Raw genomic sequence first — 17,309 nt, 5'->3', positions numbered from 1 at the left:
ACATAATTTCCGGAATTTCACAATATTGTGGAATAATGATGCTCATTTAAAGTCACAAGTTCATTCTAACTTTCCTGGAGCAAATTGCCTAAGAAACAATTCTTATGTTTAGTCACAATAATCCACGAACAAGTTGGACATAGTATGTTGTTAAAAACAAATTCCATAACAATAACAAATTGAATTCAAATGGATCTGTAGTTACTAAATTCCAATTCATTTCAAGGAGTAGAGAAGAAGAGTATGAGATGAATGGAGAAGAAAGATATACAGAGGTGTAGGAGGGAACAAACATGGAAACAAATAGCAGTATTTCAAAAGAAATAAAATTTCCAAATAAAATTTGGATCATAGTTCAACCTATAATCCAAACCATTCAAGAAAGAGGTAGAAAATACAGATCAGAGCTAGCCCTGGCAATAAGTTTATAAGATCGAGCTCAATAAATAAGCCATGCATGGTGGCACAGGCTTGTAATCCCAGAAATGAAGAAGACATAAGTAGGAGGGTCAATGTCCACAGTCAGCCACAGGCAAAAGCAGGAGATTATTATTATTTTTTTGCCAGTCCTGGGGCTTGACATCTGGACTTGGACACTGACCCTGAGTTTCTTTGGCTCAAGATGAGGGCTTTCCTACTTGAGCCATGGCTTTTTTGAGTAGTTTATTAGAGATAAGAGTCTAATGGAGTTTCCTGCCTGGGTTGGCTTCGAATCATAATCCTCAGATCTCAGCCTCCTGAGTAGTTAGGATTACAGGTATGAGACACCAGTGCCCAACTAGAGACCATGTTTTTAAAAAGCACCCAAACCAAACTTGAGTGGCTCAGGTGCTTAACATGTATTTAGCATGAAACCCTGACTTCAAACCCTATTACTGCACACCAAAATTAACTATACAACATTTGAAGTTACCTGTTGCAACCAGTTTACCCATATCTATAATCTATTATCTATACTCAGATTTCCAAGTACAAGTGTAATTGTGTTTGTTTTGTTTGGGTTAGTTTTGTTCCAGATAACCATGGATATTGAAGCATATTTTGAGAGGATTGGCTATAAGAACTCTAGGAACAAACTGGATCTGGAAACATTAACCAGCATTCTTCAGCATCATATCCGAACCATTCCCTTTGAGAACTTTAACATGCATTGTGGACTGCCCATGACTATGGGCTTAGAAGATGTTTTTGAGGATATTGTAAGGAAGAACAGGGGTGGATGGTGTCTCCAGTCTAATCAGCTTCTCTACTGGGCTCTGACCACAGTGGGTTTTGAGACCAGAATACTGGGAGCATGCGTTTATATCCCTCCAGTCAGCAAATATAGCAGCACAATGGTTCACCTTCTACTTCATGTGACCCTCGGTAACAAAAACTACATTGTTGATGCTGCATTTGGCTGCTCCAATCAGATGTGGGAGCCTCTGGAATTAGTTTCTGGAAAGGACCAGCCTCAGGTGCCTTCCATCTTCCGACTAACAGAAGAGAATGGAGTCTGGTACATGGACCAAATCAAAAGAGAGCAATATGTGCCAAATGAAGAATTCATCGATTCTGAACTCCTTGACAAAAATAAATACCAAAAAGTCTATTCTTTTACTCTTGAACCTCGAAAAATTGAAGAATTTGAGTCAGTGAATAGTTACCTTCAGGAATCTCCAACCTGTGTGATGAAGAACACATCATTTTGTTCTTTGCAGACCTTAGAAGGTGTTTATGTTTTAGTGGGCTACACCCTCACCTATAGAAAATTTAATTATAAGGACAATGTAGATCTGGTAGTGTTTGAGACTCTGAAAGAAGAAGAAATTGAAGAAGTGCTTAAAACTATATTTGGTATTTCTTTGGAGGGAAAATTTGTGCCCAAACATGGTGAACAGTATTTTACTATTTAGAAGCATGACCAAAGAGGTGTTTAAGGCTAATTCAGGTAATTAAATTTTATTATGGTAAAATTCAAATGTGTGAAAAAGGTAGATAAATGAACAATGAGCCTTTGTATAATCACCACCCCCAAATCCAATGGTTTACTGATGGCCTGTTTCAGTCTTTATGTAACTGCAGTATTTTGATGACTGTGTCATGTAATCATCTAAAAAATTTAAATCATCCATAAAAGTTTCAGCTTAAGTAACTAAATTAATTTTAAATATATCTATGTATATAAACATGACTGTTAGAATATTTACTTATAACTAAAGTATTTTAATCATGATATAATTGATTTGGGAAACAGTGATTTACGATTTTTAAAAAGTTCAACCTTTGTTTCACAATTATCGTGTTTTCAGATCTGTACTTAAGATGATCTAAAGTTACCTCCTCATAACTATTTGTCATATGTTTAAATGAACAATGTTAGTAATTTTAATGAGGTGAAATAAAAGTTCTCCTTCCATCCTGGTTTTTATTCCTTTAACTTGAAATGACATTCATGGCTTTCGTCCTGAACAGCAAAGTCGGTGATATACAAGATCTCACAGCATGGCTGCACTTCAGAATATGAATTTTTACTTTCCTGCTACTCAGATTTTCAGTCTGTTGATTCCAGCAATGCAGGCTACAGTCAAAACTGAAGATTTCCTTTTACAAAATAATTTGAAGAATAAGGACTAGAAAGGAAGAATATTAGTTCAAAGGTTAAGTTTTACATATGAACTTTTTATTGTGAAAATACCGTACAGAGGGGTTACAATTACACGGGCAAGGTAATGAGTACATTTCTTATCAAGCATTGATGCCTCCTCCTTTGTTTCCCCTTCCCATCCCTTCCCATCTCCCACCTCCCCATCACCTTATCCCTTCTAAATCCTCCCCCCACCCCCCGCCAAAGTTGTAAAGTTCAACATAACGTCTTGTACATCTCATTGTTGCAATGGGTCCACCTGTATCCCTATTTAAATGATTTGTTTTTTCCCTTCCTCTCCACAAATTATACCAACATCAAATACAGCGAGAGCAGGGGTTATACCATAGGGGAAGGACATACAAAGCAACAAAGAAATCATCTTATAAATATGTTAGAAACAATCACAAGAAAGAAAAAACATTTGAATACTTATCTTGGGGTTCATTTCACCTAACATCAACTTATCTGACCATTGAGTGAAGTAAGCCAGGCCCAAAGATACATATGAATTTTGTCATGACTAATAGTTGAGAAGATCATGACAGAGGTAAACAAGGCATGTGCCCTGAGCCAGAAGGCTGAGAAATACAATTCAGTTCAACGTTCTTCCCCTTTCCTTCCTTTACTTTTTGGCTTTGTTTACCTCTGCTATTCTTTTGACAGTGTCAGTTCACGTCTGATACTCATGAATACAAAATACTTTCTCACACTCTGATAAAGATCCCACCACTAGCAAAAATCACTGAACAAATTAAGAAAGGGTTTGTGGAGAACCTTGCAGTTTTTGCCACAATGCAGCAGTAGAGCTGCTTTGTACGGTGCATGTCCTGAGACAAATTCTGTCAGTGTTCCATGAGTGTCTACCCTGGACTCAAGGAACACAGAGCAAAAGGTTTTGCAAGAGACTCCAAAATATTTTGAAGGAGACCTGAATGTTGTCTGGACAGTGCTCTAACTATTGACTGGAGAAGGGTGTCAGCAATCTGATGGCCAAAGGTTCTAAGGTATCTTTCCATTCTTTGCACTTGTTTATTCAGAATCCTTCTCTGCTTTTGTGACCTCCTGAACACTACAATATACCATGTTCTACCAGGACCTCAAGAATAGTAAGATAGTAGCCAAACTGCCTATGTGTATGGAAGGGTAGAAATGATGAATATTTCAGTTCCTTGTGTCTTCGTGGCAAAGGTCCTGGGAAAGGGGAACCAACACTTTCCATGAGAGGATACATGACAATATCTGTGTTCACATTCAGGATGTACTCTCTGGTCCCAGAAAACAAACTGCCCAGAGTCATTGCCAATCCCCACCCATCCCCGGGAATGGGACTGTCTCTTCAGTAACACACATGTGCTGTCACTCATTGAGTGTTAACCATATATAAAGAAAGGGAATCGTAGTGCTGAATTTATTTTTTAAAAAGAAATCAACACGGTGGCTGATCTGTCAATAAAAAAGGGAAAACATGTCCTAGCTATATCACGGTTCAACTTCAAAACATTATGCTAAACCAAACAAACGAAAAGTAAAAAAGATCACATATTTTATGGCTCCATCTGGATGAAATGTCTGGAAAAGCTAAATCTACAGAGGACTGAAGTGCACGGGTAGCTGCAGGTGGTAGACATAGGCAAAGAGGAGAATCAATATTGACAACTAGGAGAGGTGGAAAATGATTAAGCCCTATGAATTTTGTTAGGACAGCATCGTGGTGGAGCCAATTAAAGAGGTTTACCTGAGCAAGACAAAGAGGAACTTGTTTTAAGACACATAGTACAAATGCATGGAATTAATTGACCATAGCCTTCTAAAGAGCGTCAAAATCTGATTCATAGTCAGTGCCAAACTCCTCTTTCCCAGACAGGAAAGTTGCTCATTTGCTCTTACCAGGGAAAGAAATTGTTCATCCATAGGTCTTAACTGAAGTAAATACAAGTGACTTGGTTAGCTGAAGTAGTTAATTCCAGGGTTTTTGTTGTTGTTATTGTTCACTGGATTTTTTTTCATTGCAATAAAGAAAGGAAATGCTATATTCTTCCTCCTTAAGAGTTAAAGGTATGAGATTTATTCAGTTCTTTGCATGGTGAGTAGGCCATGGGGTACCACGCTGCTCTATTCTAAACTCAGATGCCAAGGGGCAGGAAATACACATGGACCACAATATGTATAGCTACACTGGGTCCCTAAAGCACACTCATTGTTGGTTTTTACTGAAGTAAGGAGGTCATGGCTGGCTGGTGCCATATTGGCCATGGGATGGTAGGGTCTGCCATCTTGTCTTCATGTTGGGGGAAGGAATTGCCCCCACCCATCACCTACCTCCCAGGTGATGGGCATGCCTGGATCCCTAGTGACAGGGGTGGGCATTTGGCTGATAGGCTGACCAAATCTATCAGCCCAGTGCTTGGGACTGGGAATTTCCTGTGGTCCTGCCTCCTGTTCAGACCCTGTTTAGGTCTGGACCAGCCCAGCATCATTACACCAGGCCACGTGTCTCTGTGATCTACTCTTGTGTCCTGTCTCCTGTGTCCTGGCTCATCTATGGTCATCATGGCATCTCCATCGAGCTGAATTGGCTTGTTGGTATTGTTTTTGTTCTTTCTTTCCTCTCTAGCATGTTTCCTAGTGGAGTTATGTGTATTTGGGGGCTGCAGGCCTTTGTAACAACAGGCGACCTGCAGACTGCTAGTGTTGCAATAAAGACTCCAATATTTCATATTTCAAAATGTGGCCTCTGGGATGATTCGCCTTACAACATTACCTCATCAACACCACTCCCCCAAAGCCTGAGATTCAGAACTCCTGTGGGGGCAACTCAGAAATAACCCACAAGGCCTTGAGTTTCACAAATATGAGACAAAGCTGCGGTCCAGAGATGAGAGATGTGGGCAGTGCAGTTCCCTGAGCAGACAACTCTGAAATGACACTAAGGAAATGAACCCCAGAGGAACTCTGACCCTCTCTGGGCAGCAGAGCCAAGACCAAAAGCTGACACATTGTCTCGTGAATAACTTGGACTGCAACAACACCTTTTAGGGCCTAGGTAACTGTGGGAGGGCCCAAGGGCATTTGCTCTGATAATCCAGAAGTCCTGGCTACCTTACATTGTAAATTTCTATCATAGTTTCTGATTGGTAATCTTAGCATGCTAGGGCAAAATATGATACACTGGATGGAAAAAAAAACACAATAAACTTACTATTGTTTAGTTTTAAAGTCCACGATCTAGGAGTTATTCAGTTGACTTCTTCTAAGGCCTCTCCCCTTGGTTTATAGATGACCTTTCTCTCACTGTGGTCTATCTTTGCTCTTGGTCTGTGTATTGTCTGCATCCTAAAACTCTTGTTACCTAAGTTCATTTTACCTTGGGCCTATCTCCAAACATAGGCAAGTACTGAAGTAGTATGGTAAGGAATTGGAGAGGACACCATCCAGTATCCAGCCCATACATTTCTGGCCTCTAGTTCCCCAAACTCATGTCCTTCTTGTATGCAAAACACATTCACTCCATTCTAACAGCCCTGAAAGTTTCAACACATTCCAGTGTCAACACATAGTCTCAGATATCACAGAAATATGGTCTAGTCAGGTGTGAGTGCTATTGGAAGGTGACACGATGCAAAATTCTTCTCTAACTAGAATCTTGGGAAACCAAGTAAGTTATCTGCTTACCACATAGATGAAATCAACGTAGAATCAACATAGGCTCTCATCCCAAAATGGAAAACAAAAATTAGATGAAAGGGATCTCAAGCATATCCAAAGCCACAGTAAAATTTCACCAGCTTTTATTCCTGAAGAATAATCCTATTCGGATCTATTCTCCGTTCCCCACCAGTACCATAGCACCTCTGAGGTCTCCAGATGGCAGGAGAGATGCCTTTCCTCCTCATACCAGAGGCAGCGTGGCCCCAGGGGCCCTAAAGGTAATTCTAGGACCAAGGAGAGAACAGCCACACTCTTGAATCCACGCTTTGGTGTTCTGCTAAAAATCTTCAAAGCACCCACAAATCACTGGTTGAAAGCTGTACCAGGAACTGGTTTGGGGCTCCAGGTGTATTGCCTCACATAGAATCTAAGGTTGTTCTCAACAACAGTCCTATTCAACTAATCAAATTCTGCCCTTAGCAGAGAAAGGGGAGCCAAGCTAGAACATCTCCCCAGGCAGCGCTAGCAAAGCTTGAGGACGGAGACTCATCGCCTCCATCTTCTCTCCCACTCTGTCTATAGGGAAGCCTGGCTTTTCCAACAAGCGGAGTGGTGAGAAAGAGGAAAGGTGAGTTTTCCCTACATTTCAGGCCAGAGGAACTTTCAGCCTCCTGGAAGACAGACATATTTTCCACAAAGAATAAGTCATTGGTCGTGGTATGTCTACTGCCACCCCCACCATGCCCCAGGGAACATCTTTGAAGTTAGCATCTTTCCTTTTCAAACTGAAAACAACTTGTGACCTCCCCTAAATTGCCATCCTCTTTTTGTGTTTGGGGGTTTTGTTTCTATAAATTATCTTTTTAAATCAATTTTTTATTTTTATTATCTTTAAGTAGTTGTACAGAGGAGTTGTCATAGTGGTGCTGTAGCTCAAGCAGTAGAGCGCTTGCCTTGAGCTGAAGAGCTGAGGAACAGAGTTCAAGCCCCACAACTGACAGAGGAGTTGTCATTTAACAAAGCAGTTGTGTGCACAATGCTTCCTGATCAATGTCACTCCTTTCAACATTCTCCCCCGTCTCTCCCCCCCTCTCCCTCCCCCTGACCTCTGTTCCCTCCATCTTCTCTTTTTTTTTTTTTTTTGTTGGTCATGGGGCCTGAACTCTGGGCCTGGGCGCTGTCCCTCAGCTCGTCAGCTCAAGGCTAGCGCTCTACCACTTGAGCCACAGTGCCACTTCTGGTGTTTTCTGCTTATGTGGTGCTGAGAAATCGAACCCAGAGGGTCATGCATGCAAGGCAAGCACTCTACTACTGAGCCACTTTCCCAGCCCTCCCTCCATCTTCTTAATTCTGTAGGATGCATATTGGATTCTTCACTGCATTTTCTCCCACTTCTCTGGTCTCCCTCTTTCCCCTTGACCCAACCCTACCTCCTTCAAGTACCCACTTCCTAGTGGCTTTTTTTGCTGAACTTTAATTTTGCCTTTCTAAGGCATTACCTCATTTGAGAGAGAAAAAAAACAAAGAATAAGAACTATTTGGGAAGGAAATCTACAGGATCTGATGGCTGAAAAAGTGTGAAATCAAGTGTAATTCTTTGGTTTCTGCTTACTCTATGGCGATGTCATTGACATAGGTAGAAAATATAAGAGGAAGAGTCTGGAGGTATGCAATCAAAGTCAGACAACTGGCCCAGTCACCTTACTCTTATACAGCAGTCTCTTTCCATGTTTGTATATTTGTTCCAGAAACAGAATGATTAGCAGTGGGAATCCAAAGAGAAGCAATGCAAGAAATAATGTGCTGGTCAGTTGTCGGGTCCTAGACCACCAGACTTGATTTTGGTGATGATGTGAAGGGTTAAAGATAGATTCCTGTGGCATTTCTGGTTGTGGTTGACTCAGAAAAGATGCTATAGGGTCCATTAGGAAGAGAAGTGGCTTTGGGGCAGATTGAATAAGATCTGGAGTTTAGACCTGACCCAGCAGGAGTCCCCGGCATCCATGTCCAGTGGAGAATTAAGAACAAGGCATTGGACGTTAGCAACGAGTTTGAAACTTGAAATATAAACTTGAAGTTTGCCTGGTTCAAATCAGTTATTTTTTGAAGCTGGAGGAGACAGAGATAATTAGTGAGATCACAGATCTGGAATAAGGAAGGAAGTGATCTCCAGCAATGGTGGCCTGGTGGGAGTATCTGTGAAGTCTTCACCACCTGAAAGTGTGAAACGGAGGCTACACTGTCGGCTGGGGTCACGGTTGACATTAAAATGGACATTAAGTTGTAATTTTTGGTTAACAACAAGGCACTGTAATGTTTCAAATAGTTGGTATGAGATTGGGACAAATTCTGTAGTCATACAGCTAGTGAAGTTTACACGGTGGTGGGAAATGAGCATTTGTCTTACTATTTTATCCTCTTTTGCGATAGAGAGGCCACTTGTCCATGACTAGAATTCTGCCACACTGGTCACATTTCACCTCTGAGACAGGGTGACCTTCTCTCATACTTTCATCTAATCTTCTTGTCCTAGCAGTATTTCAAGTTTTTCTCCCTTGCCTGTAATATCTTCTTCCTTCAGTACAGGAAAATATTTTTATAGATGTGATTCATCCTGAGAGATTTGGTATGATAAGGTAATGCTTTTGATTCCTTGTTTTGAATAAAGGCCAGAGAGGCAAGAAGACTCCCCAGAGATCTTTAATATAGTAACATTTCTTATATGTATTGCATCACCTAAATCATGCAGTAATCAAACTTTCATCCTTTAATACTCCTTGACATTTTGCCTTCAAAAAGCAATTATTCTAGAAATAAGAAATGAAAAGGAAAGGAAAGAAACGAATGAATACACAGGAAACAAATCAATGGTATTCAATTCCAAAAATGCTCAGATACTTCTAAAAGCAAGATGAATGGAAAGATAATAGACTAATTCAAATGGAAGAAAGTAATGTTCTTATTCACAGCAACCAGAGCATACACCCTTCAAAAAGCCTACCAGCTTCCTGGATCAGCCCAACAATTTCACAGTGTACTTTATGTCATTTGCTCCCGATTACACTGTGTGGGTTGCAATGACTTTTAGGTAATTATTTTCTTAGATCACTTAACAGTTGAAAATATTTGCAAATTATATACCTAACATGGAGTTAATATCCAAGGTATATACAGACTTCAGAACAATTCTCTAGATAGCAATAATAACAATGAGATTGACCTGACATTCTCAAAAAGCAGATCAACAAATGACCAATAGCTTTCTAAAAAATAACTTTCAATATCACTAATCGTCAGGGGAATTAGAACTACAATGAGGTACTACCTCTTACCTGTTTTAATGGCTATTATCACAAGAAAACAGAAAAGAAGTACTGGTAAGGATATGAAGAAAGAGGGACCTAAATATGAAATGAATTAATACAGTCATTGTGAAAATGAATATATAGATGTTCCTCAAAAAAAAGAACTACCATATGATAAAGAAATAAAGGAGATCTAATACTAAATCTGCTACCATAGTTAACTATTAATTTATATAATGAGATATTATATATAGACATATATGCACACATATATACATATGCCAATACAACTGCCACTGTTTTATTTACTATGCCATTAAGCTTTATTAGCCACTGTGTATATATTGACTTTTGTTTAGTCTACCTTTTGGGCATACATTTTTTAAGGGTAAATTCAGAACATAGGTTTTATAAGTAATTTGAAGGGCTTGGTGTGAGTTCTGTTTGCTGTTAATATTTCCCCTTTCTCCCTATTCTGTTTAATGGCTACATTGACGAAAGAGAAAGAAAGAAAAGAAAGAAGAAAGAAAGTAAGGTAGGTGTGTGTCTATCTGTAGGAATATTGTAAATGTAAACAATGAAACACGCTGATAAGTGTTTGGCATTGTGTGTTTGGCATTGTATGTGCATATGTGGCCCACCGTGTCCAGCGTCAGTGCTGAGAGCTGTAGAGGCACCAACTCGTTCTTTAGGAACATTATGGCAATTATCCTAATACCTGCCACAGAGTTAAGAAGACTGAGGGCTGGAGAAATTTCACAGCTTAATCTTAAAGGTTATGGATAGTGGTTGAAGTGGATACAAATCCCACCATCTCCCTAAAAAGGCACAAAGCTCTTTCCAAATCACTAAAGCTTCTCTGAGAAGCAAACTCCTCCTTCACACTGCCCTTTGACTTTAAGGAGGGAAGTTGGTCTCAAGCAGAGGTGATGCGGATTAAGACATAACTCGGCAGGTTTTAAGCAAAGCAGTAGATGTAGTAATAAAACCACTGAATCCATGCTGGCCCTCGAGGACTGAACAGTGTCATACATCTATTCCATCTTTCTTGTTGCTTTCCTTAGTTTAAGCAATTGGAGATCCTTTTCATCCATTTTTCTAACAAGCCAAACCACTGGAAAGGAGAATCGTTTTTCTAGTTTGATGTTTTTTCCCCCTCATATTCCAAGAAAAAAATGAACATGAAAGAAAAAGTATTTTGGTCAAATAGGCATCCTTTCCACCAAGAAACAGGGCTCAAAATTCCAACTATTCCAGGTATTGGTGTATGGGTATTTAAATTCAAATTTCAAGTAGAAATGATTTAAAAAAAACAGAAAGGTAAAATGAAAATGGTACAAGTCTGCATGCCTTGGTAACTTGTTTTGTGAAATTAAATATATTTCCCAAAAGAGTCAAGCACCGAGGACATGAAGTTATTGTTTAAATCTGAGACTTAAAAAAAAAATAAGACGCCCACATTCAAAAGGAAAAGAACCATGAAAAACCTTGTATCTGGAAGGATGAATATGAATCAGAAAAATGAGACAATCTTACCCCTGAGGGGGCGGAAAGGGCTTTCCCTTTCAGGGCTGGAGATGAAACATTTAAAAATAAGATTTCAAAGAGCCAATCTCCTTGCAGGGCTTTGTGACTCAGAATTGAATTTATTAGCTTGACAAATTGGTTTTTATAGATGCCTTGATTTGAAAACCAAATAGACTATTTAGCTGATAACCTCACAGAAGCAATGCCAAGCCCTGAAACACTGGCGCGTGGCTCCCTTGGTATCTGTTGATACAGATTACAAAGACAAGGGTGTATGGGAGCTGCCTCTTGGGCCAGGCAGATTCTTTCCATACACAATCCTTTCCCATCAGGAAAAGACCAGGTGGTGTCTGCAACTTCCACCCTGAATACTTCCTTACTGGCTCTCCATATCCTATGTCTCTTAACAAAATGCACAAATGAACATGACAGAGAGACATGATGGAGACTGGGAGGTGGAACTTAAGCTAGAAATGTAAGTCAGTGCTTAAAGACTGGATTGATCCTAGACTTCTGGACTGTGATTTATGCTTCACTCTCCATGAGTGCTCAGACTTTAAAGTCAATATAACTGGGTTTGAATGTTATTTCTACCACAGGCTGGCTGGCTATGTGAGCAGCAGTTTCTCTATCTGTGAAACAAGATTAATAGCATTATCTCAATAACTATGCACTGGAAGGGGTGAGAGAGATAGACAGACAGAGAGAGACAGAGAGAGACAGAGACAGAGATGAAGGAATTTGCTAACATGACTATAGAGCTGGACAAATCCAAAGTTTGCCAAGTGTCAACAAGGAGAATCAATGTTATACTTCACAGGCAGTGGGCATAGGCAGTCTGCTACACAGTCAGGTGTTGCTGGAGGTTTAGATGAAGTCTGAAGGTGGACTCTGGGAATTCTCCCTTGCTGGGGGCTGGGACAGTCATTCTGTCCTATTTAGACCTGAATGGTTGTGGTTAATCTGCATCACAGAGGACATCTAATTTATTGGGCCTAAATGTTAATCAGATCTAAAAACTTCACAAAAATACCTAAAACTCTGATTGCCACATATCCAGGAAGCCAAGTGAATACATAAAATTAACCATCAACTCTGTAATTCACACACACACACACACACACACACACACACACACACACACAGACTTACTGACTACTTACTATTTGTAAAGCTTACTTTGGGGCTCAAAGCCATAAATAGCCGTTACTATGATTTCTTAATGGGTCCTGACAATGCCAGGAGTCACTTTATTTCATCTGCTTTCAAGGTATTTCCAAATTAAATCCTTCATCTCTATGTCACTTCCAAAGATATCATGATATCCCTTCTGAGGAGGGCAAAATCCCACAAGTCTCCTTGAGATTCTTTCACTTGAAGACCTTTCCCTTGGGAACATACTCTACACTCTGATTCCTATACTGAGAAGAAGAGAAGAAAGCATGTATGAGGTGTGTGTGTGTGTGGAGGGGAAGGCTGTGACAGGGAATGAATAAACTAAACAAATTAATAACCAAAATAAACACGGCAACAAAACAGGCAGACAAGACCATCCATTTTCTCTGGATTGACGCTAAATTCCAGAAACTAGAAGTCCAGGCCTTCAGTAATAATTTCAGCAGCCCGGCAATCTGACTCATTTGTGGGAGAGGAAGGAACAAGTATGTGTATGTTAAAGGATCTAATAACATTTTCTGAAACTGTGTCAAACCTTATTCTTCACTTCCAGGCAATTTTTACAGTGGAGTTCTGTACTCTCCCAGCTTGTGGGAACCTAGGAGGAGTGGGTAGGAGTGGGCCCAACGGCTTTGTGTCTTTCCAAGACTGCTCATTAGAATTAACCAGCCTTCCACACATGGCACTTTCCCAGCAGAATTGTAACTCTGATCACACCTCCATAGTCCTCTTCTGAGAAAAGTTTTCTCAGAAGTCTTCTTCAAAATGTTTTTGGAAAGAGATTCACCAACTTCCTATGAGAAGAGACATCAAAGGTCTCGTGAGTCCAACACCCTACTCCTGTAGAAAATCCTACCACAAATAATCAGATCATCATTCCGCACACACATAGCTACCGCAGTCTGGCAAACCAGCCCTGGTCCTCTTCACGATACAGATTTGTTCTACAACGGTCACTAAGAGGTTGTCTCCACTCACCTCTTATCCGTGCCTTCCATGATCTTCTCAGTCACAGCCCTACAAGGTAGGGCTTAATAACCGATATCAATTGTTATAACACCAAAGAAAATTAGGAAAATAAAAAGTAGGTTCTTCTTACCCGGTCACAGACCAGGTGCATAGTTGGGCACAATGATGTTTGCTTATCATCCCAGCTCTGAATGAGACTAAAATGTAGAGGATTCCTGATCTATGCCTACCTAACGGGGAAAGAAGTTTCTGAGATCTCATCTAAGCAGGAAATTCTAGGCTTGGCGATCAGTGCCTGTTATCCTAGCTATGACAGGAAACATACAGGAGAATCTCAGTCTAGGCCAGCTGAAGGAAAAAAGAGAGACTTTATCCCAACAATAATAAGAGCAAAAAGGACTATAGGTATGGCTCAATCAGTAGAAAGCTTGAACAGCAAGTGTAAAGCCCCCATTTCAAACACTAGTATTGTCAAATGTATCTATTTACCCACATATTTGTACAAACATATGTGTGAATGTGTGTATATATAGTCTAAGGAAGAAAATTAAGTTTTGCATTGTAATTTCTTAATAGACTATGTCCTATAAATCAATGACATCATCAGTATCATGTTGATGAAGCTAATCTCAAACACAGACATTTAATTTTAAAATTCCAGATCATTCATATAACAGAGTTGGGGATTTCCCATTAGAGAAATAATTACAATCAGATATCTAAAATGCAGGTACCTCAAAATGATAAATTATAAATGAGAGACTCACGGGTATAATCACACAGCTCCTTCATGTAAATGATGTAATAATCATTTGAAACTATCAAGTCTTAATTTAACTCTGAATTAGGAAAATCAGTTGGTTACTTGAAAGAGATTAAACTTGGGTCCACAGAAGCTTATCTGGGCTTTGCAAATTTCAAGAGTATTTAAATGTCTTTTCCTCTCATCAGGCTGATAGGCATTAAGTCATAGAGATGTAGAAGATGACTACCTGTCATCTAAACTGGAGTGGTTTAAATGAGATGGAGTACAGCAAGATGAAGGAGAAACAGGGAGGAAGGAATTCTAGGGAAACAAACCTCCTACATTTGGCACAAAGCGCCTACCACCAACCTCCCAAGAAGTTCCTATGCTGAGGACCTTGAACTGGTGGGGCCAATCATAAGGAAATAAAGCTGGTTACACAATTTTATGATAAATTATTCATTGTGATTATTGACTTTAATTTTAGATGCAGAAATCACTTTCCTTGACCTGCTATCTATCAAATCAATCATCATTGCATCACTATTGATATAACCAGGTCCATAACTTTTCATATTTACCTTGATTTTTGTTTTGGGTCCTGTTTCAAAAGGCTTTCCGCACTCTTAAGTCATAAAATCATTCTTCTGTGATTACTTGTAGTACTTCTTAATTTTCCTTTCATATATATGTCTCTATTTTATATGGAAATCGCCATCGTTCAAAATGGAAGGTGAGGATCCAATTTTTAACCTTTTCAAGTAATTGTACAAAGCAGTTACCATTTCATAAGGCAGGTTGGGAGTGCAACCTATCTTGATCAATTTTATCTATATAATGAGTCTGTTTTGTCCAATATTCTTTTCTCATTGGTGTATGTCATCTTCTTTTATAATAAAACAAATTTCTCTTTTATTCTTTATTTTGTCGCATTGGTATTTTTGTTTCTATCCTACTGTCAAATTTATTTTAATTATTACTTTATAAGTCTTAATTTATTTTAGGACAAATTGTCCTGGTTTCAAAATTAACTTATCCATACCTCTATGTATATTTTAGAAATAGGTTATAAATTCAGAACATGAAAGATCTAGATTTCCTATTGTGGTTACATTAAAATTACAGATTAAAGTGGAAAGAACTGAAAATTTCACAATGTTTTCAAGTGAACTTTACTCATCCTAGTGTGTTTATACTGTGGTTCCATCACTTGCGTAGCATAATTCCAGCATGTCATTGTAAGTGCACACACACAGTGGCAAAATCCAATTCACATCAAGCCAATCAACTGAAAAATGTCAAATTCCTCTTTTAAATAGTATTTTGATTATTTATCAGTTGTTATACAAATACTTCCTTATGCATTCTTTATTAAGAGTTAATTTTATAATTAAACCCCTTTGTAGAATTACTTAAGGATGATGAAAAATTTCTTAAAATGAAAACATAATTCTATGCATTTATAGATATTGCTACTACTGTGAATGATACTATTCCATTATAATCTCTATTTTATTATGCCAGTATTGACTGCCAGTTTTAGTTAGTTTTAAGTTTATCTTTCACCAACAAATTTCAAAGCTCTGTTACTTGATTTCTTCACTTAATTCCTGTTTCCATTCATATGCTCAGTACAAATACTTAAAAACGTCATCTATCCTCCTTTTATATCTTGTTTTAAAGTATTATCTAGGTTTAATTTGGACCAATATTAACAACTCTAACGGGGAAATCTGAAGAAAAGTGACTTTTTAATCATAAAATTTAGAGAACACACAGGTAAGTCGTGTGGGATTTTAGCAGTAAGCCAGATATAAACAGAAAACATTGTGTTTTGGGGTTTCTACATAATTGACACAGCCCCTTGTCTCATGAGAATCCCTGTCGCTTCTCCAAGATTTCTGCCAATTTCTAGAAGATTATACTCTTGTGGCTTTGAGGTTCTGTAGCCCAGGAATTGCCCTATACATTTTCTCCTCCCACCCTCTTCTTTTCCTCCTAAGAGCAGCAATGACAAGAAACAGTTCCATTCCCTTGACTTCCTACACAGTCTTCACAAAAGGTAAGGCGAACTAGAAGGATTTCGTGTTGCAAATAACACAAATAATTTTCAATAAAACATGAACACTTTTATGCTTGCAAGAGTTTCAGTGCATTTCTGTTATCAAAAATAGAATATGACAGTTTCTATCAAATGAACCATGCAAATAGCATAAAGCCCAGCAATTACACTCTTGGCATGTATCCCAGACAAATGAACACACACAAAAAGCCTGTACATAAGTGTTCACAGGAAACATGTTACAATAACAGATAAAAACCAGGAATAACTGAACTGCTCTAAACCAACCCATGAAAGTGGGACAGAGCAGAAAGCTGAGTAGCTGTAGGGAAAGAAGGTAGTGAATAGAGAGGGAAATTGATTGATCTAGACATGGATAGGTCCACACTGTGAAGCACTTACTGCTGAGAAATACAAAGGCTGAACTAGAGATATGAAGAACAAACTTGGATTCATCTCTAATTACATTAAGTGAAGGTTATCACTGTGTGAGCCCATTTCCCTAGCATTCTTAATATGACAAAAAATGGATAAATGGAAATGACATTAGCCTTGCCAGTGGTTAGGGACGGTGGGGATAGGGTGTTACAGACCTGTGTGTAGTTGAAAAAAAAATAAAGCTCTTGTAGCAATTTGAGTGCTTTTTATGCTGTATGAAACTTATACATACAAGATTGCACAGAACGAAACACGTACTCAACTACCACTACAGGTAAAACTTGAAAGCCAGAATATGTGGCATTGTTGATATCCTGGCTGTAATTCTGTGCTATGATTTTGTAAGACATTACCCCTGGGGAAACTGAGGAACATGTATACAAGGTCTCTCTGTATTCTTTCATATAACTCCATGTGAATCTCCAAATCTCTCAAAAGGAAGCAGCATTACATGAAAAGCAAAGAGTACTTGAGCCATCCTAACATCTTCATTTGATCTACAGGATCAAATGGAATAAAATCTAGATGACCTTAAGTTTGTCAATGTCTATCATAAAAACATTGTAGGCATTTCAACTTTCAACCAACTGATGGACTCCAATTAGTTAATTTAAAAAAGATTAATTTTATCAGGAAAATGAACCCTTAGATATGTATTTTAATGTTTTTTTCTTTCATGCATGTGTTTCTAACGCATTTATAAGATTATCGCTTTGTTGCTTTGTATGTCCCTCCCCCACAGTATAACCCCTGCTTTCACTATATTTGATGTCAGTATAACTTGTGGAGGAGATGGGGAAAAACCAGTTG

General features: G+C 38.8%; 1 protein-coding gene across 1 annotated transcript; it reads left to right on the top strand.

Moving 5' to 3' along the window:
• The first annotated feature begins 1,022 nt into the window (after positions 1–1,022).
• Positions 1,023–1,895, top strand: LOC105992232 (arylamine N-acetyltransferase 2-like). The gene has a single exon (XM_013025058.1). It carries the CDS (start codon positions 1,023–1,025, stop codon positions 1,893–1,895), a length of 873 nt encoding a protein of 290 aa, XP_012880512.1.
• The last annotated feature ends 15,414 nt before the right edge of the window (positions 1,896–17,309 follow it).

Source organism: Dipodomys ordii, unplaced genomic scaffold, assembly GCF_000151885.1.
Source record: "Dipodomys ordii isolate 6190 unplaced genomic scaffold, Dord_2.0 Scaffold4, whole genome shotgun sequence".
Lineage (NCBI taxonomy): Eukaryota > Metazoa > Chordata > Mammalia > Rodentia > Heteromyidae > Dipodomys > Dipodomys ordii.
This window is presented reverse-complemented; position numbering and strand designations above follow the sequence as displayed.